Raw genomic sequence first — 24,398 nt, forward strand, 5'->3', positions numbered from 1 at the left:
CCTGAGAGGGCAGCATGTGCGGCCTCTGGACTTCATCCCTTACTGGACCCTTCCCTATCGAACACTGTCGCTTCTTCAAGGAATCCCCTGCACGAAGGGGACACCAAATTCCCTGTTTATTTTGGACACTTTCCCCTCCTTTGGACACTTTAATTTTCTTATGTTTAATAAAAGCCTCTCCAAGGCCTGACTCTACACCCACTGTGTCTGTCATTTGCTCTTCCCACCACATTCCCTAAAAATGCTGATTTGGGGAACTAACCTTTAGTTGAAAACAATTAGAACTTGTTTCCCCGAGGTGAACGCTTGTAGGAAGGCTGAAATACCCGCATTTTAATGTACTTTTTTTCTTATGGAAGAAATGCGGTTTTTGATGAAATATTTCACTGCCTTCCAGTCTCGATTTACTAAAACTTCAGCTTCTGCATCAACGCAATGCTGACAGTCCATTTTCCCTGGAACTTGGTTTCTCACAATGAATTTCCTTAGGTGCCTTTCGACTGCAGCACATTCATCTGATGTCCAGCTTCTTTTGACTGCAGTTTGTTTGCCTAAGTATACAGGAAAAAAAAAAAAAGAATAGTTAAATCATCAGAACTGAAAGAAAACAAAAATCTGAAAGACAAACAGACAGCTATATGAGAAATGGACTTAAAAAAAAAAAATCAACATTAAGTAACATTGCCTCTACATGTCTACTAACTTTGTTGGGAGACCATCACAAAGAGTTAGAGGATATTAAGTAGACAGATTTCTAATAAGTTAGTTGACATGTAAGTGTAACATTAATTGTCAACATAATGTTCAAAAAGGACCCTCAAAATATTACCAATGATTTTGTCATGTACTGATAAACACAGCAACATGACACAGATGGGAACATGCATGTTAAAATACAGGTGCATCTCAAATTGGAATATCCTAAAAGGTTTTTGTTTGCAACTTATTTCAAAAACTGAAACTTTAATATATTCTAGATTCATTGATTAATTACATGTAAAGTTAAACATTCCTTAAGTTTTTTTGTTTTAATTTTGAAGATTAGAACGTACAGCTCAAGTCAAAAATCCAGTATCTCAAAATATTACAATACTTGCAAAGATCAATCAACAAAAAAGGATTTGCAAAACATAAGTTCAAGTTCTTTAGAGTATGTTCATTTATGTACTCAATTCTTGCTCAGCAGCACACAAATGACAGCATCAGTGAGGTGTGGCGTGTAAGTGATCAGCCTGTGGCACTGCTGAGGCACTACTGAACCTTCAGATCGCCTGTATATTGTTGGATCCACTGTTTCTCATCTTTCTCTTGAAAATAGCCAACAGATTCTCAATGGGGTTCCGGTCAGGCATGTTGGCTGGCCAATAAAGCACGGTAATATCATGGTCAGCAAAACAACTTGGAAGTGGTTTTGGCACTGTGGGCAGGTGCTAAAGTCCTGCTGGAAAAGGAAAGCAGCATCTTCATAAAGCTTGTCAGCAGATGAAAGCATAAAATGCTCCAAAATCTCTTGGTAGACGCTACATTGACTTTGCACTTGATACTGTAAAACACAGTGGACCAACACCAGCAGACGTCAAGGCACCCCATGGTATTACTGACTTCAGAATCTTCTCAATGGACTTCTGTGCCTCTCCAGGCTTCCTCCAGACTCTGGGATCATGATTTCAACATGAAATGCAAAAATTACTTTTATCTGAAAAGAGGACTTTGGACCACTGAGCAACATTCCAGTTAATTTTCTTCTAAGCTCAGGTAATATGCTTCTGATGTTGTTTCTGTTTCAGAAGTGGCTTGGTAGTGCTTTTCCTGAAGATGTCTGAGTGTGGAGACTCTTGATGTGCTAACTCCGGCTTCAGCCCACTCCTACTGAAGCTCTCCTAAGTGTTTGAATCGGCTTTGTTTGACAGTATTCTCAAGCTAACAGTCATGCCTGCTGCTTGTGCACCTTTGCCTACACAATTTCTTTCTTCCAGTCAACTTTGCATTTAATATGCTTTGATAAAGCACTCTCTAAACAGCCACCCCATTTAGTAATGACCTTCTGTAACTTACCCTCTGTGTGGAGGGTGTCAATGGGTGTCTCCTGGACCAATGCCAAGTCAGCAGTCTTCTCCATTAGTGTGGTTTCAAAGAACAAGAGATACCGGGAATTTATACTGTAGGTATGGTCATTTAATGAAACTCAAATGTAAATTTTCCAACATTTTGAGACGCTGAATTTGACTTTCATGAGTTGTACGCTCTAATTATCAAAATAGAAAAATCGTTTTACTTTACATGTAATGAATCCAGAACATATGAAAGATTTTTTTTTTAAGTTACAATAAAAAAAAAGTGAAAAAAAAAAAACCCAACTACGATGATATTCAAATTTTTTGGGATGCACCTGTATATACAGATGAACATATTTGGTGCAGGTTCTTTTGTATTGTACGTTTTACAAATCAGGAATGCCGTTTAAGGGGAGTGCGGAACTGCAATAAAAATAAAAAAAACAATACAAAAAAAAAACTGACCTTTTTTTTTACCCATTGAGTTAAAGGAGAACTCCGGTGTGATTTTGACCTAAAGTGTATTGAATCATGATACCGAGTGTAAACGTACCTTGCATATCTCATCTCGTCTTGTCCACTGCTGTCCGAAATCTGGGGTCAGTTAGCCGATGCTCACAACAGCTTGTCAATGATATTCAATCGGGCATCGAAGGAGCCATGTAAATAAATCACTGTTTTACGCCATTTACGAGGCACAAAGTAGCTCCAGACTTCATTGGTAGACTTCCAAGGGCCCTGACATTTAAAACGAGACATTGAGAACTTAGAAAAAGCACCGGTAGTTTATTTACAAGTAGATTTATACAGACAGTAACGGCAAGGAGTTTAGCGGCCGCCGCCATCTTAAATGTAGTCACGATAAGTCGAGTGTCGATCACCAAGGAATTTATCAGCTTATCAACGTACCAGGTTGTAGTTTCCTTGGTGCTCGACACTCGACTTATCGTGACTACATTTAAGATGGCGGCGGCAGCTAAACTTCTTGCGGTTACTGTCTGTATAAATCTACTTGTAAATAAACTACCGGTGCTTTTTCTAAGTTCTCAATGTCTCGTTTTAAATGTCAGGGCCCTTGGAAGTCTACCAATGAAGTCTGGAGCTACTTTGTGCCTCGTAAATGGCGTAAAACAGTGATTTATTTACATGGCTCCTTCGATGCCCGATTGAATATCATTGACAAGCTGTTGTGAGCATCGGCTAACTGACCCCAGATTTCGGACAGCAGTGGACAAGACGAGATGAGATATGCAAGGTACGTTTACACTCGGTATCATGATTCAATACACTTTAGGTCAAAATCACACCGGAGTTCTCCTTTAACATTGTACAACGACACTTCCCTTTAATAAGGTGCATTATTTGACATTATTCATGGGTCTACAAAAGAACAATGCAGTGTTTGAATTGGTGGCCTTGTTCATGATCTCCCTAAAATAAAAATAAAACTACTCTGTATAGATTCTTAGAACATGCTTGACACAGACATGAGAAATATTCGTATAGAATATTTTAAGTGTGTAGTCTGAAATTTAGTCAGTCATGTCAAAAACAAATATTCTCTGATAAAATAATCCGTACGGAACCAAGGCGAGGTAGTTGCTACCGTCTGAGCTCATTATCTGCAATGTATCGTTTGAATTTGATCTATTCCTAACGACGATTCCAATAAGATAAAAATCCATTAAAAAGTTATGTCAAACATTTAGATGTCAAATGTATATTCTGTCTTTTTAATGTATTTATTCCTTTCCTTCAGAAAAACAACAACTAGAATAATATAAATGTAAAACCTTAAAATGTTAAAGACTAGTAATAAAATGGAAACAAACAAATCAATTAGCAATAGCATAAACAAAACTGATCAAATGCCAGGTACAACCCAGGCAATGGTTTTCTTTCATAAATAAAATATTGATTAGCCCTCATTTCATGAGTTCACACTTGCATATAATTAGGTGAAGTACGTAAAGCATGTTTGGCGGGCTGTCTAGGGAAGGCCTCCGAGCTCGGGAATGGCCCGAACCTAGAGTAGCCTCCCGTATAGGTTTAAAAAGAACTCGGAATGAGGAGATAAGGTGGTGGAGGGATGCTGATAAACCATCAAATGGGTAGAGGCAAGTCAACTGTATTTATATCTGATGTAGATTAACTTGAGTGCGTTCCACTTGTGTTAATTAGGCTAAGTATCTGACGCGCTCCTCCCGAACTTTGTTAATAAAACATTAACTGACTGAATATCTTTCGTAATTTTAATGATTTTCTTTTGTTCTTTGATTAACATTAACGACAGACGGCACGTTTATTAGATGGCTGTCTCTTTAACACTGAACATGCGTTTTCTTTCTCACCTGTTTACGTTCACTTAAGACTAGGGCTGTCAATCGATTAAAATTTTTAATTGCGATTAATCGCATGGTTGTCTTGTGTTAACTCGCGATTAATCGCACATTTTTATCTGTTCTAAATGTACCTTAAATTAACACTTTTTAAAGTTTTTAGTACTCTAATCAACATTGGCATGGATGCTTTAAGCAAATATGTGTTTATTATCAGTGAAACCATACTTGACTAGACTAACTTGTTTCAAATGTCATAGATGTTTTTCAAATAACTTGTTCATGTCTATTAGACACATGAAAAAAAGAACATAGAAACACCAGGTTCCCATTACTTCTCTTTCTTTGCACTGAGCAATTTACTTACACAAGCCTGTTTACATTATTTGCAGGACAGGGCAGCTCACTTCTTCTGAACATGCAAAATCTACATTTATTATTACATTTGTTTGCCTCTCAGTGCCCACATACTGTCATTTGATGCAGCCACGTTCTCAACAAAACTGTTTCCATTGTTTTGATGTAATATTTCTGTTATCAGATAACCAAAGTAATATGAAATAATAACTGAAAAAAAAAATCCTGAATTATGATCATGATTCAATCACTGAAAAGAATCATTTACCGGCATCTGGACATAAGTCACTATTCCCTGCATTATTATCGTTGTTTTTAACTTCCTGTTTGAATGCCTTCAGGATCCTTTGACTTTTTAGGAGTTTGGCCTGTACTGATTGGAGAGCCTGGTCTCATGCAAATGCGCACTAGCACGACTTTCTGTATCTATTTGGCGTGCTATTAACAAGCTGAAATTAACTTTGGAGTACATATGAAATGCAATTATGCATGTGTTTGACGTGCATTTAATACGCCATTTTCGCTCGTATGTGGCTTTACGCATCAACCACACAGCAACAATCCTAACATAGCCCGACTCCGCTTGCATTCATTAAATATGGCAGAAGTGCCGGTGTACGCAAAATGATAAAAAACAGAAGTACTTGCGTACCGGCCCACTTCAAGCACTGGAATGAACATAACATCTGTTTTAACCGAAAGCGCTGCTCCACTGCCGCTCGCTGAACAGAGCAGACGCAGATATGAAGAGAGGGAGGTGCGCGCGCATTCATTGGGAGACCTCACGCACGTTCAGCAAAACCGGAGAGCCTCAGAAACTAAATTGGGTTTGTCCAATTATGTGTTTGTGTATTGTTGCTAGACACTTTTCGCTAGGTTGGCAGCACTGCATCCATTTAACTATGGGCTATAGTGGGTCAAACAGAAATGCGCGCTGCGTTAATCGCGCGTTAATAAAATTAGTGCCGTTAAAATTAATTTGCGTTAACGCGCCATTAACGCGTTAATGTTGACAGCCCTACTTAAGACCAAAAAACTCTGTTTATGATGATTTACTGACATATTTCGTGCATATTGGTCAATAAATATAAAAGAAAAGTCAGTTACAGTCCAGAACAACCTTTTCTTTATGGAAATACACGGAACTGTTTGAGAACGGACACAGATCGGGAACCCGCATCAGGACCGCAGTTAAAGATCAGCTGTACCATCAATCCACTTTATTTTTCTAAGCTCACCTCTCTTTTTGGCCGACTTTGTTTGCGGTTGCAAATATACTGTGGAAGTAGGTTCCTGAATGGATGTCACACTGTCCTCAGCTTCTGGAATGAATTCATCTGAGTGCAAGAAGAAGTATTTAATGAAATAAAACATATACATTAGCTGCAAGCAACACAAGATTATGATCAATCACGCATAAGTTTCAGTCATTTAGGTACGTCCCATTAAATGTTCAGATGTTAAAGTTTGTTTACAAGTTTTTAGTTAGTCATGAGATACGTTACAAAAACAGGTGTGGCATCATGACAATGAACTTGCCAGTTTAGTCTGTGGGAGTTTAGGCAGGACTTTGATACTAAGGACTTTTGACTACTTTAGACTAGGGCTCCAAAAAAAAAAAATCACTACTGTGCAAACAGCCAAATGACGTAATCAGTCCAAGATGACAGCAGCCATATTGGGATCTTTTGGTTTTACTTTTCTATAGTGGAAGTAGAGAGGTGTCATAAATTTTTTGTGTGTGTCTATAATTTAAAGTAAAGTTATATCATCGGAACAAGCAATTTACGGTAGGAAATGTTTTAACCTCGTTACATTATGGTATTAACAGTAAAAAAATTACCAGCTTACAAAAAATAAGATAGGTTAGCACATTTTGTCAATTTTTTTTAAATGAGAGCCACGTTTTATAGAGTAACTTTTTTTTTAATGCTGAGCACTCAGGTGTTGTTTTTTGTTTTTTTCCCCTGGCACAGAGAGTTGAAGAATGTTCAACTTTGGGTAAAACACAACGCTAATCACTGTCAATTTGTAGTCAGCTAACAAAATCACACAGGGATCGTACTGGTGCTTGAATTCCTTGAAAATGCTTGAATTTTAAATGTAGTGTTTTCAAGGTTTGAAAAATGCTTGGATTTTGGATACAGTGCTTGAAAGTGCAGTTGCATTGGTTTCATATTAATTCGCTTTCATTCTAAACAATTATTTTTTGTTATGCTTATGCTTTAATGCCTCTGATGGAACAGAGCGAGAGATAAGACATGCCGGGAGGTTGTTGCATGACAAATACAAATTATGTTTGAAATGAGAACTCTGGGCTCACAAAAACCGCCAGTCCGACATCCCTGGGCTATTTTAGTCAACTACCAAAATGTTTGACCGGACTGCCCGACAGGCTATCATAAAGTAGAGGGCTTAACTGCTTAATTTAGTTGTATCAAATTTAAGGGCATAAAAAGTTTGTTAATTTTAATAGAATATGAAAATACTAATTTATAATTAATAATAATTTAAAGAGGTCTTACATTTGGGGATGGAAAGACTAGAATCACGATAGGGCTGGATAAAACTTCAAAAGGCAATGATGCACACTTCAAAGTCAAAACGCGGCACGGATGTCTTTATATGAATATATCTGAAGAGAACCAACTGTCCTCAGAAACGTGTCGTGGGCACTGATCTATAATGAAGAACATTATATCATCATTATATAGATCAGTAGTCTTTGCCATTTTAATTACCATCCCTGGTAAAACTGCCTTAATGCTGCTTTGTGTACAGCTATTACTAGGGAAACCGTAATATTTCACCACCTTAGCATCCAAGATGTTAGTACTTAAAGATTACATGTAAATATATTGTATACAATTATTTTAGTTTTTTTGTTTACCTGGATGTAAGCACAGTGCAGTGTTAATGCTTAAACTGCATTTACAATGTTTAAAGTGGCTGACAATAATAAATATTGTTGGTCATTATGGTGGTACTTGGAAAGCCAGCTGTCGAGTCACAGCCCTGATGAATGTAAAAGCTGGGTATGGAGCACAAGACATTGAAAAAGCTGCAAGATGAGATGCAAATGGTATATTTTAGTAGTGTCAAAATTAGCAAAATAACATGTGGTTCATTTTTTCTAGATTACCACAGTAAAAATATTTAATGCAATAAAAACAGGGGCAGGGCTAGGGTTAGCCATCCCCATTTACAACTTTTGCCTCTGTCTATTTTATTTATTTTATGAGATGCAGAACGTCTTTACGAGCACATCAAACGAGAGGCGTTTCAAACGCACACTAACTTCGCCTCCACGCCAGGCTCGACTCGGCCTGTATCATTTCATATCAAACTACAAAAGAAACTATGTGCATGCAATGTCATAGGTTAAGGAATTAAGTTCCAAAAAAGGGGATTAAGCTGCCTTAAAACTGTGCATGACATAAGTTCTATATGCATCACATTAAAAACATCTATGAAATTGTAAAAACTGTCCTGAGGCTCCCCAGCATCATCTCCCTCATCTAAATCACCCCATTACACTCTCAGCTCTTCCATAGAGACTAAGTAAAAAAAAAAACAAAAAAAAAAAACTAAAAGGTCATGTACAGCAGCCGTATTTAAATAACAACAGCTGTTTTGATGTGTTAATCCAAAAAAAAAAAGACATTAACTTATGTAGCTTTAAGGATTTCTTTAAAAATGTATTTAGAATTAGTATTTGATAACTTTATAAAATTTTTGTACATATCTGCTGAAGGGCACAGGTAGCTAAATATTTAACTTATTATAATGGGTTTATTTTAGTGGTGGGCCGTTATCGGCGTTAACGTGCTGCGTTAACGTGAAACTCTTATCGCGCGATAAAAAAAATATCGCCGTTAATCTATTCTCAAATTTGGGTTGGGAGCTGGGTCTAAACTACGCAAGCTATGATGACTTTCACCTTCACGTCCGTACGTTTAAGTCTCCTCCGCCAAAACACAGACGGGATCGCGTCGTCCTCCATTCATAAAAACCGAATCTACTATAGCGAAATGCCACGTAAATTCGTCGTTTTTTGGATTCATAAATCAAATGTTGGTCAGTCACTTAATTCAAATCGCGATATGGACTAGTGTCTGTGAAAACTGAAATGCAAAAAGACCGTTTTAATATGAATCCGATAGGTTCGTTTGCTGTGTGTTTGCATTGCGGAGACGAGCTTTTACTACACGGAGTACTCGCATACTGAAACACACGTGACGCTCCCGGTAATGTTTGGCATTTTCATCTCACATGAACAGATAAACTCAATCTCCCAAACTGCTGTGAGTGTCACTTTTACCGTTTCATTTGAGAAAACTAGCATCATATCAAACTGTATGACACAGAAACTTCACGGCAACCTGTCAAAATAAAAGTACGGTGTAACATGTAATGGGCTGGGTAGGTGTTGACGTTAAAAAAACACAATCTAATAGGTAGAAAAAATAATTTCATTGTTAGTTAGTTAGTAAAAACAAGTACATCTAATTGAACAATTTATTTTCATCAACAAATTATCATAGAACAGCTTTATGAGTTTTATGATCCATTCTCAAAGACTTTAAGTCATTATTTGGGAAACACACATATTCTGAATGCCTTCAGCAGAATTCAAATTAGCCATTTTAATCTAGATTAATTCCAAGATTTAATCTAGATTAAAAAAATTAATCTATGCCCACCCCTAGTTTATTTGAAAGTTATTTTTTTAAAGTCTAATAAATATTAAAATTGATAGCGCTCAATTATACTGTAATGTTGAATGCCTATAGTCAACGGTAAAACATTAAAGCAATAGTTCACCCAAAAATGAAAATTTGATGTTTATCTGCTTCCCCTCAGGGCATCCAAGATGTAGGTGACTTTGTTTCTTCAGCAGAACACAAATGACGATTTTTGACGAAAACCGGTGCAGTCGGTCAGCCTCATAATGGCAGTGGATGGGCACCAGACCTTTGAAAGTAAGAAAAAAACATGCACAGACAATTCCAAATTACACCCTGCGGCTTGTGACGATACATTGATGTCCTAAGACACGAAACGATCGGCTTTTGTGAGAAACTGAACAATATTTATATCCTTTTTTACCTTTGATGCACAGCCACGTCCATCTGTCGTGACCACGAGATTGTCATCCGGCTTGTTACATGTGAACGCGCTCTGGTGTAGAATACGCAAAAAGGGGAAATCAGCGATAAAAAACAATTCCGGATCAGTTCATGCAAGCAAACGTAATCTTTTACCTTTAAATCGGTTTGAACAATCAGCATATAGAAAGTAATTACCATTTTGAATAGCCGCGATACCCAAAATCTCTGTGCACTGTGTAAACAATGAGTGATAAATACACGCGACAGATGGCTTCCGGCGTTTGCGTATTCTACACCAGAGCGCTATACGAGTAACGAGCCGGATGATGAACTCGTGCTCATGACAGATGGACGTGGCTGTGCATCAAAGGTAAAAAAAAAATTATATAAATACTGTTAAGTTTCTCACAAAAACCGATTGTTTCGTGTCTTAGGACATCAATGTATCAACACGAGCCGCAGGGTGTAATGTGGATTTGTCTGTGCATGTTTTTTGTTACTTTCAAAGGTTTGGTGCCATCCACTGCCATTAAATCACTAACAGACTGCACCGGTTTGAGTTAAAAATCTTTGTTTGTGTTCTGCTGAGGAAACAAAGTCACCTACATCTTGGATACCCTGAGGGGAAGCAGATAAACATCAAATTTTCATTTCTGGGTGAACTATCCCTTTAAGGAGAATTTTTTATAGAGACATTAGTATTGCTAACAGTGAAAGAAGCCATTAAACAAATATTAAAAATATATTTAAATAAGATGATTCATAATAAAAAAATAAATCATACAAACATACCTTCTTCTTGAGAGCACCCATCCATGTCCAGGTCAACAGTCTCTAAAAAAAGTAATAGAATATGAATGAGTCAGAAAGCTGAAACTGTGGTCAACTTTGCAAAAGTAGTCAAAAATAATACATAAATAGCAAAACAGACGGTCTTAAATGGTCCAGTTATAGTCAATTATAACTATAAAACCTGCTCTCCCCATCAGTATGTTAAAGGAGAAGCACACTTCCAGAACAATAGACAAATACATATAAATATAATTACAAATGCTTGTACTCTTATTCAATTCGATTATACTAAACTTGATTTTGCTACTCAATTCAAATTCTATACACTTCTCTAAAAGAGAATGATTTACAGATGGACAATCCTATCCTTTAAGGAAATTTTAAATAAAAAAGGCTTAATACCAGTCACATCAAGCTGAATTTCATCCAGATTCTTCCCTTTGAACTCTCCTAGCCGTCCCTTTTCCAAAGCTAAAAGAACTTTGCTAATTTTAGCAAGCTGGAGGGTTCCTTCTGGAAGACGGTAGTGCTTTCTGTGGACCTCAATGTTGTGGCCAAGGAAATCTGCCAACTGGTCGAGTTCTGTTGTTTTCAGGTTGAGAACGGTCGACAGAGTAGCAATGTGTTTCCTTAGTTTTGTCGAAGTTAGCGCTTTTGGATGTTTGATGTCATCACATTCGTTCACAAACTGCCTAATGCAATCAGAACCCCTCAAATAATGGACAGAGTGCGGCAATGCAAACAAGTAGCAGTTTTCTTTCAGCACTCCACATTCTTCTCGCTTCTCAGTCAAAGCATCAAGGGATTCCCTCATGACTGGAGTAAGGAGAACAGGGACTTTCCTTCCTCGCTTTCCTACTATGGCAATCCGGACAAAATGTTTGCAAAGCTTCTGCTCGAGCGCTGTAAGGGCCAGGTTAACATCTTGGTGAGTTTCTGATGTGTCCTTTGACAGGTACACAGACAAGGGCATTCGGGATACCTCTCCTGCTCTACGGCGGTTGAAGAGAATAACTTGTGCCAAGGTCACTTTAGCAAGGTCCTTCCAGTTTAAGGGAGAAGGATTTTCTCGCAGGGCATCAAGTTGTGTCTGCTGTTTCTCAGACAAATGGGAATGAAGTTTTTGGACATCTTGTGTGAACGGTAGAATTTGAGGAGAATTCCACTTGGTCTGATTAAGCTGAGTTAATGCTTGGCTCGCAATGTCAAATTTCCAACTCTCTTGATATAGCAGTGCAAATTCTTCAGCGTCTTTGGCTGTCTGTTGATCTTTCGTCTTTAATCCTTCAGATTTGATAAACATGGCCAATGCATGTAAGCCATGCCCAACTTTGCGAGCAAGCGATGGACGTTGATATTTTCCAGTTTTGTCACTGAATCCAGCGAGGCATCTTGCAGCCCTAACAACATGACTGTATTTTTCAGGTTTTATGAGTTCTTTGATGGACTTCACGTGTGTCATCTTTTTAGCTTCCAGTACCAGCCTGGCAAGCTCTCTCAGTTTTTGTCGAATATATTGGTGTTGGCTAATTACATTTTCATTCTTGTTGAACAGTCTGAATCCATATTCAAGAATGCAGCGGTCTTCCTTAATTGCAACGGCGACCTCATCCTGATTCATTTCATTTAAGAACTTCCAGTATGTGTCGCTAAGTCCAGTTGGAGCAGGTTCAGCAAACGCACACAGCGCTTGAACTCTTGTTTTACCTCGCTTGGAAGACTTGCCCTGAGGCTTGAAATTGCAGACTTGAAAATGTCGCCACATGACTCTTTTTCTGAAGAGCCCAAAGCAGTAAACACAGTGCATAAATTCTTGTCCTTCAGTTTTTTTTTTGGGTTGCTTCCACGGGATGAGTTTGCCTTGCCGGCTCTCCAAAACTTCAACATTATGTTCAAAGTTCCCCTTGTTTCGTATATAATCTAATTGCAGCCTCCTTTCTTTTGAGCTCTTTGGCAAACTCAATGCCTTCGCAACCTCGACCACATCACTGTGTCTACGCGACAAGTGCCTTGACATTTTTTGAACTACTTGGCCACAATACAAGCAATGATGTTTCTTGTTATATCTTCTAGAACCATCCTCCTTTTTCAAAACTGGATTAACATAGACGGATGGCTCTTCTTCAAGCGGAACTGAAATGCTCATCTCTTTGTTACTATATGTTCGCGCTGTTGTTTTCTCTCTGCTTCTTTCATCTCTGCTATTGGAAAATCTGCAATCTTGCACTGAGTCTTGACTTGTTTCAAATCTTCTCTGACCTGAAGACTCACACCTGCTCTGACTTGAAGACTGAAATTGGCTCTGACTTGACTTGCTTCTGCTCTGTGTAATAGCTGACTTTTGTTTATTTTTCAGTGATAACTCCAAGCTGCAGTCACTGCTATCCCCTGTGCTTTCTTCCCTGGGATCTGGGATATACTCATCCTCGCTATCGCCACACGAGTCATCTGATTCTACAAGATGCCTTTGAATCTTTAAAAAATAAATAAAGTTAACAGGATTAGTCTCTCCAAAATGAAGGAAAAAAAAGACTCACCTACAACACAAATGACTACGGTTCATCAGAGCACAAATGAATAGTTTTGGATGTGAAGAGACAGAATGGAAATGGACAGCATTTAAGTCATTTAGGCAAGATAATAAAAGTCCATATTAGAAATATTTTAACAATGATGTGTTATTTTAACATGAGTGATCTGATGAGCTTGATACAGTGAGGAAAAACAATATTTAATCCTCTGCATGTTTGCCCACTAACAAAGAAATGATCAGTGGTATAATGTTAACGGTAGGCTAATTTGAACAGTGAGAGACAAAACAAAATTCAGAAAAAAAACTCATAAAAATTAGGACTCCACTTTTTGAAATTCATTTTTCTTATGTTATTCTGTCTCTCACTGTTAAAATCAACCAATACATTTATAGACCAACCATTTATTTGCCAGTGGGTGAACATACAAAGTCAGCAGGGAATATAATTGATTTAAATATTTTTTTCAAATAACTTTTTTCTTTATGTAATGAAAGTTTATAACGGACAAACACACAAGCGTTAAAACTGTTGGTTGCCATCAATTTCCATTCATCATGTCTCTTAACATCTAAGTTTATTTTCTTAGTTGTATTTACGAGCAATGAAATTTATGCATATATGAAAGTTATTTGAGAGTTCTTTTAATACATTAGTACGATAAACTGACTAAAACTGTCAACTGCATGACATTCATTCTTTAAGGAAGCTAGGTAAAAATTTATTACAAGTAAATTAAATAAGAAATAAACTAGTAATTAAAAATTAGACCAAGGGACTAAAAACATTGAGAACACCAACCATTAAGTGACAAAGCATGAAAAAAAAAATCACTTACAGGACGGAGAAAGCTTCTCTTTGGTCTTTCTAGAGCCATTTCCATCTTGGGAGTGGCAATCTCATCTGTGCTGTCATCACTTGGAACAGAAAAATCTGGTACCTTGTCCATCTGCCAAAAGGGAGTTAGGTCATGCTAGGATTGTTCACATTCTATCAAAATCATTTACAACAAAAATATTTTGGTAGAAATTAACTGTCAAATAGTTGGTACCAGAGCTTAAGAGGCATACCAAAATGCTTTTTGTCATCCTCAGCTTTGAAACAACTTCGCTGTCTGATTGCGAACTGGAATCCTCATCAGTTTCATCTACTATACTTTCACTCGAGTCAAACAGAGGCTCAGAATAATCAGGAACCGCATCCATCTGCCAAAAAGAGTGATTTTAATATATGGTTATACATTTTTGCTCACACTATTAAAATCAGCCACAGGCAAATGATGTTTGAGCCATTTACATAAACTTTACACAAGAATTTTAAGTACTGCATCGGAGGAATACCTGAATGTTTCCATTCCTTGTCTTCTGTTGAACAACACCAGAGGGTGGAGAGGTAGGGTTGTCTTTATCCTCATCAGTCTCATCACTTTCTGAATAATTTACTAGGCCAAACCCTCCAGTAAACACCTGAATATAATTAAACATATGTATTAAGAGTTAACTGGAACCATATATGTATAAGCAGTGTACTAATTTAGCACAAACACTTGGGCAAGAACCTAATAACAACAACATTTATCTAGTTTGACAGAGTGAACGGCCATCTAAAGTTGAGTCAGTTTAGCTTCATTTCTATAGCGCTTTATACAATAAAAATAGTTTTGAAGCAGCTTTTCATTGATCAGCTTGAATCATGGAATTATATATTTCCTGTTGAAGTCAGTTCCTTCTCAGTTCTGTCTATTGAGAAGATAATTATTAAATTTGTTTAGTTTGTCAAATCAAATCATTTTAATTCTTCTTAAATACTGTCATTGTTTAGTGTTGAACAATTGTCAGTCAGTTGTCACTGTTCAGCTGTTTAGTTTTTGATTCAGTTCTGCCTAAAAACGGTATAAATATCAATATAACGGAAAATACTTTAAACATGATGAATAAATGAGACTTCAACATTGGGGTGTTTATGAATCTGAAAGAAAACAGAGCCAAACAGCATTCCACAGAAGCTAGAGAAAAAGTCACACAAATGCAGATCAGGGAAAAGGCAATGTATAAGTGTTTTAATTTCCCACTGAGAACAACTGGAATAGAAAGTGGAAGCTACAGTACACCATCCAAGTTCTAAAGAAGTTCAATGTTAAATCAGATAAGCCACAAAAATGCCAACAATTACAATTAAATAGCTAAATGTTCTTTCCTAGAGCTAACAGCTAGTGTCACAGCAACATTTAATATCGTGCAATGGATTACATCTAAAATACTCAACCTGAACATGTAGCAGCTTGTAAAGTGTTGAATTCTACCTGCAATAAGTTCAGTTTAAATAATGACAGGTGCTGTTCCAATTAATTAAAATCACTTTGAATGAGATCCATACGTGAGGGCCCCATAAGGCCAAGACTAGAAATGTGTGTGTGTATAAGGACCCCATAAGGCCAAGACTAGAAATGTGTGTGTGTGTATAAGGACCCCATAAGGCCAATACTAGAAATGTGTGTGTATAAGGACCCCATAAGGCCAAGACTAGAAATGTGTGTGTGTGAACTTAACTGTAAAATCATTACTTTGGGTTGAGGGCCCCATAAGGCCAAGACTAGAAATGTGTGTGTATAAGGACCCCATAAGGTCAAGACTAGAAATGTGTGTGTGACGCTTAACCTGACAGAAACCTTTCTAGTTTTACTGTCCTGCTGCGCACTAACTGTTTCCTCAATCAGAACTCTAACATATCACCCAATGATGATAAACATAGTGTGAACCTGTTTCTTTAATAGAAACTATGAAATCTAAGAGCTCAATAGTTTGAGATGATTGTCTACATTACTCTTTTACCTGTGTGATTTCATCATCCATTTTGGGGTCATCATCGGATGGGTGATCTGTTGGGGACGAGTCGGTCTGTAGAGCAGAAGACTGCTTCTTTGGACCCTGCAAATCAGACAAAAACAGAACAAGAACCTGTGAAGAACTGACAAGTGTAATGTATTCAGGCATTTACAAGAGACACATGTTATCTCAGTCTCTCAACTAGCATATAGTTGAAATCTAAACCCATTTACAGATCCTTCCTAGAGCTAACAGCTAGTGTCACAGCAACATTTAATATCGTGCAATGGATTACATCTAAAATACTCAACCTGAACATGTAGCAGCTTGTAAAGTGTTGAATTCTACCTGCAATAAGTTCATTTTAAATAATGACAGGTGCTGTTCCAATTAATTAAAATCACTTTGAATGAGATCCATACGTGAGGGCCCCATAAGGCCAAGACTAGAAATGTGTGTGTGTATAAGGACCCCATAAGGTCAAGACTAGAAATGTGTGTGTGACGCTTAACCTGACAGAAACCTTTCTAGTTTTACTGTCCTGCTGCACACTAACTGTTTCCTCAATCAGAACTCTAACATATCACCCAATGATGATAAACATAGTGTGAACCTGTTTCTTTAATAGAAACTATGAAATCTAAGAGCTCAATAGTTTGAGATGATTGTCTACATTACTCTTTTACCTGTGTGATTTCATCATCCATTTTGGGGTCATCATCGGATGGGTGATCTGTTGGGGACGAGTCGGTCTGTAGAGCAGAAGACTGCTTCTTTGGACCCTGCAAATCAGACAAAAACAGAACAAGAACCTGTGAAGAACTGACAAGTGTAGTGTATTCAGGCATTTACAAGAGACACATGTTATCTCATGTAAAAACAGTCTCTCAACTAGCATATAGTTGAAATCTAAACCCATTTACAGATCCTTCCTAGAGCTAACAGCTAGTGTCACAGCAAGATTTAATATCGTGCAATGGATTACATCTAAAATACTCAACCTGAACATGTAGCAGCTTGTAAAGTGTTGAATTCTACCTGCAATAAGTTCAGTTTAAATAATGACAGGTGCTGTTCCAATTAATTAAAATCACTTTGAATGAGATCCATACGTGAGGGCCCCATAAGGCCAAGACTAGAAATTTGTGTGTATAAGGACCCCATAAGGCCAAGACTAGAAATGTGTGTGTGTGAACTTAACTGTAAAATCATTACTTTGGGTTGAGGGCCTCATAAGGCCAAGACTAGAAATGTGTGTGTGACGCTTAACCTGACAGAAACCTTTCTAGTTTTACTGTCCTGCTGCACACTAACTGTTTCCTCAATCAGAACTCTAACATATCACCCAATGATGAAAAACATAGTGTGAACCTGTTTCTTTAATAGAAACTATGAAATCTAAGAGCTCAATAGTTTGAGATGATTGTCTACATTACTCTTTTACCTGTGTGATTTCATCATCCATTTTGGGGTCATCATCGGATGGGTGATCTGTTGGGGACGAGTCGGTCTGTAGAGCAGAAGACTGCTTCTTTGGACCCTGCAAATCAGACAAAAACAGAACAAGAACCTGTGAAGAACTGACAAGTGTAATGTATTCAGGCATTTACAAGAGACACATGTTATCTCATAGTCTCTCAACTAGCATATAGTTGAAATCTAAACCCATTTACAGATCCTTCCTAGAGCTAACAGCTAGTGTCACAGCAACATTTAATATCGTGCAATGGATTACATCTAAAATACTCAACCTGAACATGTAGCAGCTTGTAAAGTGTTGAATTCTACCTGCAATAAGTTCAGTTTAAATAATGACAGGTGCTGTTCCAATTAATTAAAATCACTTTGAATGAGATCCATACGTGAGGGCCCCATAAGGCCAAGACTAGAAATGTGTGTGTGTATAAGGACCCCATAAGGCCAAGACTAGAAATGTGTGTGTGTGTATAAGGACCCCATAAGGTCAAGACTAGAAATGCGTGTGTGACGCTTAACCTGACAGAAACCTTTCTAGTTTTACTGTCCTGCTGCACACTAACTGTTTCCTCAATCAGAACTCTAACATATCACCCAATGATGATAAACATAGTGTGAACCTGTTTCTTTAATAGAAACTATGAAATCTAAGAGCTCAATAGTTTGAGATGATTGTCTACATTACTATTTTACCTGTGTGATTTCATCATCCATTTTGGGGTCATCATCGGATGGGTGATCTGTTGGGGACGAGTCGGTCTGTAGAGCAGAAGACTGCTTCTTTGGACCCTGCAAATCAGACAAAAACAGAACAAGAACCTGTGAAGAACTGACAAGTGTAGTGTATTCAGGCATTTACAAGAGACACATGTTATCTCATGTAAAAACAGTCTCTCAACTAGCATATAGTTGAAATCTAAACCCATTTACAGATCCTTCCTAGAGCTAACAGCTAGTGTCACAGCAAGATTTAATATCGTGCAATGGATTACATCTAAAATACTCAACCTGAACATGTAGCAGCTTGTAAAGTGTTGAATTCTACCTGCAATAAGTTCATTTTAAATAATGACAGGTGCTGTTCCAATTAATTAAAATCACTTTGAATGAGATCCATACGTGAGGGCCCCATAAGGCCAAGACTAGAAATGTGTGTGTATAAGGACCCCATAAGGTCAAGACTAGAAATGTGTGTGTATAAGGACCCCATAAGGTCAAGACTAGAAATGTGTGTGTGACGCTTAACCTGACAGAAACCTTTCTAGTTTTACTGTCCTGCTGCACACTAACTGTTTCCTCAATCAGAACTCTAACATATCACCCAATGATGATAAACATAGTGTGAACCTGTTTCTTTAATAGAAACTATGAAATCTAAGAGCTCAATAGTTTGAGATGATTGTCTACATTACTATTTTACCTGTGTGATTTCATCATCCATTTTGGGGTCATCATCGGATGGGTGATCTGTTGGGGACGAGTCGGTCTGTAGAGCAGAAGACTGCTTCTTTGGACCCTGCAAATCAGACAAAAACAGAACAAGAACCTGTGAAGAACTGACAAGTGTAGTGTATTCAGGCATTTACAAGAGACACATGTTATCTCATGTAAAAACAGTCTCTCAACTAGCATATAGTTGAAATCTAAACCCATTTACAGATCCTTCCTAGAGCTAACAGCTAGTGTCACAGCAAGATTTAATATCGTGCAATGGATTACATCTAAAATACTCAACCTGAACATGTAGCAGCTTGTAAAGTGTTGAATTCTACCTGCAATAAGTTCAGTTTAAATAATGACAGGTGCTGTTCCAATTAATTAAAATCACTTTGAATGAGATCCATACGTGAGGGCCCCATAAGGCCAAGACTAGAAATTTGTGTGTATAAGGACCCCATAAGGCCAAGACTAGAAATGTGTGTGTGTGAACTTAACTGTAAAATCATTACTTTGGGTTGAGGGCCTCATAAGGCCAAGACTAGAAATGTGTGTGTGACGCTTAACCTGACAGAAACCCTTCTAGTTTTACTGTCCTGCTGCACACTAACTGTTTCCTCAATCAGAACTCTAACATATCACCCAATGATGAAAAACATAGTGTGAACCTGTTTCTTTAATAGAAACTATGAAATCTAAGAGCTCAATAGTTTGAGATGATTGTCTACATTACTCTTTTACCTGTGTGATTTCATCATCCATTTTGGGGTCATCATTGGATGGGTGATCTGTTGGGGACGAGTCGGTCTGTAGAGCAGAAGACTGCTTCTTTGGACCCTGCAAATCAGACAAAAACAGAACAAGAACCTGTGAAGAACTGACAAGTGTAATGTATTCAGGCATTTACAAGAGACACATGTTATCTCATAGTCTCTCAACTAGCATATAGTTGAAATCTAAACCCATTTACAGATCCTTCCTAGAGCTAACAGCTAGTGTCACAGCAAGATTTAATATCGTGCAATGGATTACATCTAAAATACTCAACCTGAACATGTAGCAGCTTGTAAAGTGTTGAATTCTACCTGCAATAAGTTCAGTTTAAATAATGACAGGTGCTGTTCCAATTAATTAAAATCACTTTGAATGAGATCCATACGTGAGGGCCCCATAAGGCCAAGACTAGAAATGTGTGTGTGTATAAGGACCCCATAAGGTCAAGACTAGAAATGTGTGTGTGACGCTTAACCTGACAGAAACCTTTCTAGTTTTACTGTCCTGCTGCACACTAACTGTTTCCTCAATCAGAACTCTAACATATCACCCAATGATGATAAACATAGTGTGAACCTGTTTCTTTAATAGAAACTATGAAATCTAAGAGCTCAATAGTTTGAGATGATTGTCTACATTACTCTTTTACCTGTGTGATTTCATCATCCATTTTGGGGTCATCATCGGATGGGTGATCTGTTGGGGACGAGTCGGTCTGTAGAGCAGAAGACTGCTTCTTTGGACCCTGCAAATCAGACAAAAACAGAACAAGAACCTGTGAAGAACTGACAAGTGTAGTGTATTCAGGCATTTACAAGAGACACATGTTATCTCATGTAAAAACAGTCTCTCAACTAGCATATAGTTGAAATCTAAACCCATTTACAGATCCTTCCTAGAGCTAACAGCTAGTGTCACAGCAAGATTTAATATCGTGCAATGGATTACATCTAAAATACTCAACCTGAACATGTAGCAGCTTGTAAAGTGTTGAATTCTACCTGCAATAAGTTCAGTTTAAATAATGACAGGTGCTGTTCCAATTAATTAAAATCACTTTGAATGAGATCCATACGTGAGGGCCCCATAAGGCCAAGACTAGAAATTTGTGTGTATAAGGACCCCATAAGGCCAAGACTAGAAATGTGTGTGTGTGAACTTAACTGTAAAATCATTACTTTGGGTTGAGGGCCTCATAAGGCCAAGACTAGAAATGTGTGTGTGACGCTTAACCTGACAGAAACCTTTCTAGTTTTACTGTCCTGCTGCACACTAACTGTTTCCTCAATCAGAACTCTAACATATCACCCAATGATGATAAACATAGTGTGAACCTGTTTCTTTAATAGAAACTATGAAATCTAAGAGCTCAATAGTTTGAGATGATTGTCTACATTACTCTTTTACCTGTGTGATTTCATCATCCATTTTGGGGTCATCATCGGATGGGTGATCTGTTGGGGACGAGTCGGTCTGTAGAGCAGAAGACTGCTTCTTTGGACCCTGCAAATCAGACAAAAAAAAAGTAAATTTCTGTGTGTGTGTGTATATATATATATATATATATATATATATACACACACACAAAAAAGTAGTTGTGTTAGTCTAACTCACCTTGTTACGCCATGGCCATTGTGCATCACCATAGTTATATTCAATTTCACTTCCGATTTCAATTCTTTTCATGGCAAATAGACACAAATGGGGCCTGTTATTTACTATGATTTTTTTCATAGAGCAGTTGGGAGATTTGTGATTGTCATTGCATAGTCTTCCCAGAGAGCCATCTTCTTTGGATGCATCAATACTAAAAGGTATAAAAAAAACTTTGTAAGTTCATTTAAAGAAAAACCCTTTAAATATTTAAATATCATGTGCACAAATGGTCAGATTACACGAAAGAGACATTTAAATTACACATCAACTGTAACTGTAAGACATACAAAGCAGAAAGTCCTAATCAACAAAAGTGCTTATCATCAGCCTAAAATGTTAAAGTCGCCCTGTAGTGAAACTCAAGTTTTGAATGTTGATAATGTACAGCATATTGCTCCAAATACCATTGCGGAGTATATTAACTTAAAACTGCCGAGGACCACAGAACAGACAGAAAAACATTAAAATCACCCATAGAATTGAGTACACAGGGGCTGTATTATCGGAATTAACTGCTGATTATGCTTTTGCTCATTAACTATTCAGAAGTGTGTTGCATGGCATACATGTTTCCCAGATGTCTCAAAACATGCATCTGTACATACTTACCACCAGTGACGTTGCTGCCACTCAAAATCAAATAGAAATGTACTCTGTAACTCTGTGTAGTGTCTCGCCTGGAATTCCTCTGCAGCAACGAGTTCCCCCTTGTATTCCAAGACAAAAGCTCCCGGTTCAACAGGCTGGTTAGCAAATACTCCTCTACCTATAAAGACATAATTAGAAAGACACTTAATTTGGGGAAAAAGTTGTTGCCTTGACACTTTTGGAGGTGAAACTAGGGATTCAGAGTATTAACCGAATGTAAACAAATAGGAAAGAAAGAAAGAAAGAAAGAAAGAAAACTCTACTAATTTACCATTTCCAACTACAATGGTATACATTATTATGTAAGTGTATGCAAATGAGAGGTACTGATAAATTCACATCAACATACCTTTGTTTCTATCTATATATCTTTCCACAAACTCTGGTTTGTCACATGAAGACAAAATATAGGTCCTTGCTTCGTCAGCAGGCCGTATCCTCTTTCTTCTTTTGGACATTATAGCTTTTTATAAAATAAAATACAGACACATCCACAAAGAAAAAGTATGAATTTAGCATGAGAGACAAAAAACAAGCAAATTCAAGTCATTAATATTCAAGTGGAGCTGTCACTGGCATTAATGTATCAACTAACATAATCAACAATACATATATTAAAGCATTAATTAATCTTAACTAATGTTAATTATATTAAAATACAGTCGTTCATTGTTAGGTCAAGTTAATTCACAGAACATTATTTAATGTTAACAAGCACAACTTTTGATTTTAATAATGCATTAGTAGATATTGAAATTTACATTAAGATTAATAAATGCTGTAGTAGTATTGTTCTTCTTAGTTCATGTTAACAAAAGTAACTAACTAATGAAACTTACTGTAAAGTGTTACCAAAAAATACGTAGTCAAATTATCAACTGCAATAAAACATGCTTCTTTCTTCTGCTGTCAACACCATTATTAGTCTAGAGATAAGATTAGCAAGCTAACGCTAGCGATCTGAATAAACTAGCACATCATTATTATTAACCATCAATTTCATACGTTACGAAACGGAGAAAGCATTTGAACGAAACTACATCATGTACAAAGTCAAATAACATAAACCTACCTGTTATTCACCTGAAGAGATTCTTCCGTTTACATCCACTTGAAAATGCAGAAATCCAGAAAAGTCCGTCTTTCCATGTGCTATTAACAACGAGCGATCTCAGTACAATGGTCACTTTACTTCATTAAGCACCATTCTACTGATATGAGTAGGAATTGACACAAAACTACATCAAATGTACAGTCAAATAATATAAACCTAACTTACCTGCTGCTCTCAAGAAGAGTGAAGTTCGTCTGTTCGACGTTAAACCGCATTGAACTTCCGGTTGATAACGCGCGTAACCGAATATAAACGACCCCTCCCTTTCCGTGAACTATTAGCAATTAGCCGTGTGATTAAAAAGGTTTTTCATTAAGCATCGTTCTGTTGATATGGGTAGTAATTGACACGAAACTCAAATGCAGTAAAATAATATAAACCTACCTGTTGCTCACATTAAGTATTTTTTCCCTTGGTACAGAGTTGAAACACGTTAAATTATAGATGTAAAATAAGGAATTAACACTGTAAATCACAGAAACTAAACAGCTCCTCCCTTTCCGTGAGCTAAAATAACACACACTTCCGGTAGTGTGTATCTGCGGCACTACCGCACTTTGAGATATGGGGGCGATAGAGAGCGCAAACACACATACACACAGAACCATACTTTGTCACCTTGTGGGGAAAGTGAAAAAAAGGCATGAGACACACCAGGAGAGGCTTATGAGGCTGTTTAAATGAAAATCGGTGTGGGGCCCACTATTTTGGGCCCCACAAGGCTGTTGGACCCCACACTGTTGGTGGGCTCCTTGTCACCGGGCCCAACAAAGTAAGAAATACAAGTACACACACACACACACACACACACACACTCTCACTCTATTAAACACAATAGTATGTATATGTACATTTAATTGTATCTTGTTTAATACAGACAGACATCAAGTACTGCAGACTCAACCTCAATGTCCCTGTTCTTGGGAGGTTCTTTGATGGAGGGGATACAAAAGCAGACTTTCAAGTGTGAGGATGCATGCCTGTATATTAAATGGCAGTTCTTAAAGGGAAAGCATACTTCTACAAATATGCTGCCGCTTTTCTTCAATATTAAATAAACACAAGAAAAAAATTCTCACTGCTCTTAACTAAAGAACATCAATATAGTTGCTTTAATAAGAACCGATGTACAATTTATACAGTGAAGTTTATATATTGTTTTATTTTTATATTCATTCAGTTTCTTGACTGCTACTGCTAAACAGATTTTTAAAATTTGTTACCTTGTAAGGCTTTGTTTTTAAAATAGGGAAATTAGTTTGCTCCTACAACTTGCAAAAAAGT

The 24,398-nt window shown here is 37.4% G+C and overlaps 1 protein-coding gene across 1 annotated transcript; it reads right to left on the reverse strand.

Moving 5' to 3' along the window:
• Nucleotides 1–412: 412 nt before the first annotated feature.
• On the reverse strand, nucleotides 413–23,515 carry LOC141283385 (uncharacterized). The gene is made up of 11 exons (XM_073816668.1): nucleotides 22,350–23,515; nucleotides 21,962–22,118; nucleotides 21,311–21,503; nucleotides 21,104–21,199; nucleotides 16,016–16,111; nucleotides 14,525–14,650; nucleotides 14,255–14,389; nucleotides 14,023–14,133; nucleotides 10,654–10,695; nucleotides 5,989–6,087; nucleotides 413–551 (listed from the first exon to the last, which is right to left on the reverse strand). The coding sequence occupies exons 1-10, from the start codon at nucleotides 22,456–22,458 to the stop codon at nucleotides 6,055–6,057; spliced, it is 1,098 nt and encodes a 365-aa protein (XP_073672769.1). The 5' UTR covers nucleotides 22,459–23,515; the 3' UTR covers nucleotides 413–551; nucleotides 5,989–6,054.
• Nucleotides 23,516–24,398: the final 883 nt, after the last annotated feature.

The sequence above is a fragment of the Garra rufa genome, chromosome 13, assembly GCF_049309525.1.
Source record: "Garra rufa chromosome 13, GarRuf1.0, whole genome shotgun sequence".
Classification (NCBI taxonomy): domain Eukaryota; kingdom Metazoa; phylum Chordata; class Actinopteri; order Cypriniformes; family Cyprinidae; genus Garra; species Garra rufa.

Excerpts from the sequence above, each read along its gene's own strand:
- LOC141283385 (XM_073816668.1), bottom strand. The coding sequence starts at position 22,458 with ATGTCCAAAAGAAGAAAGAGGATACGGCCTGCTGACGAAGCAAGGACC. Across the intron at positions 22,119-22,349 it reads ATATATAGATAGAAACAAAG|GTAGAGGAGTATTTGCTAAC; the intron begins GTATGTTGATGT and ends ATGTCTTTATAG. Across the intron at positions 16,112-21,103 it reads TGGATGATGAAATCACACAG|GGTCCAAAGAAGCAGTCTTC; the intron begins GTAAAAGAGTAA and ends TCTGATTTGCAG.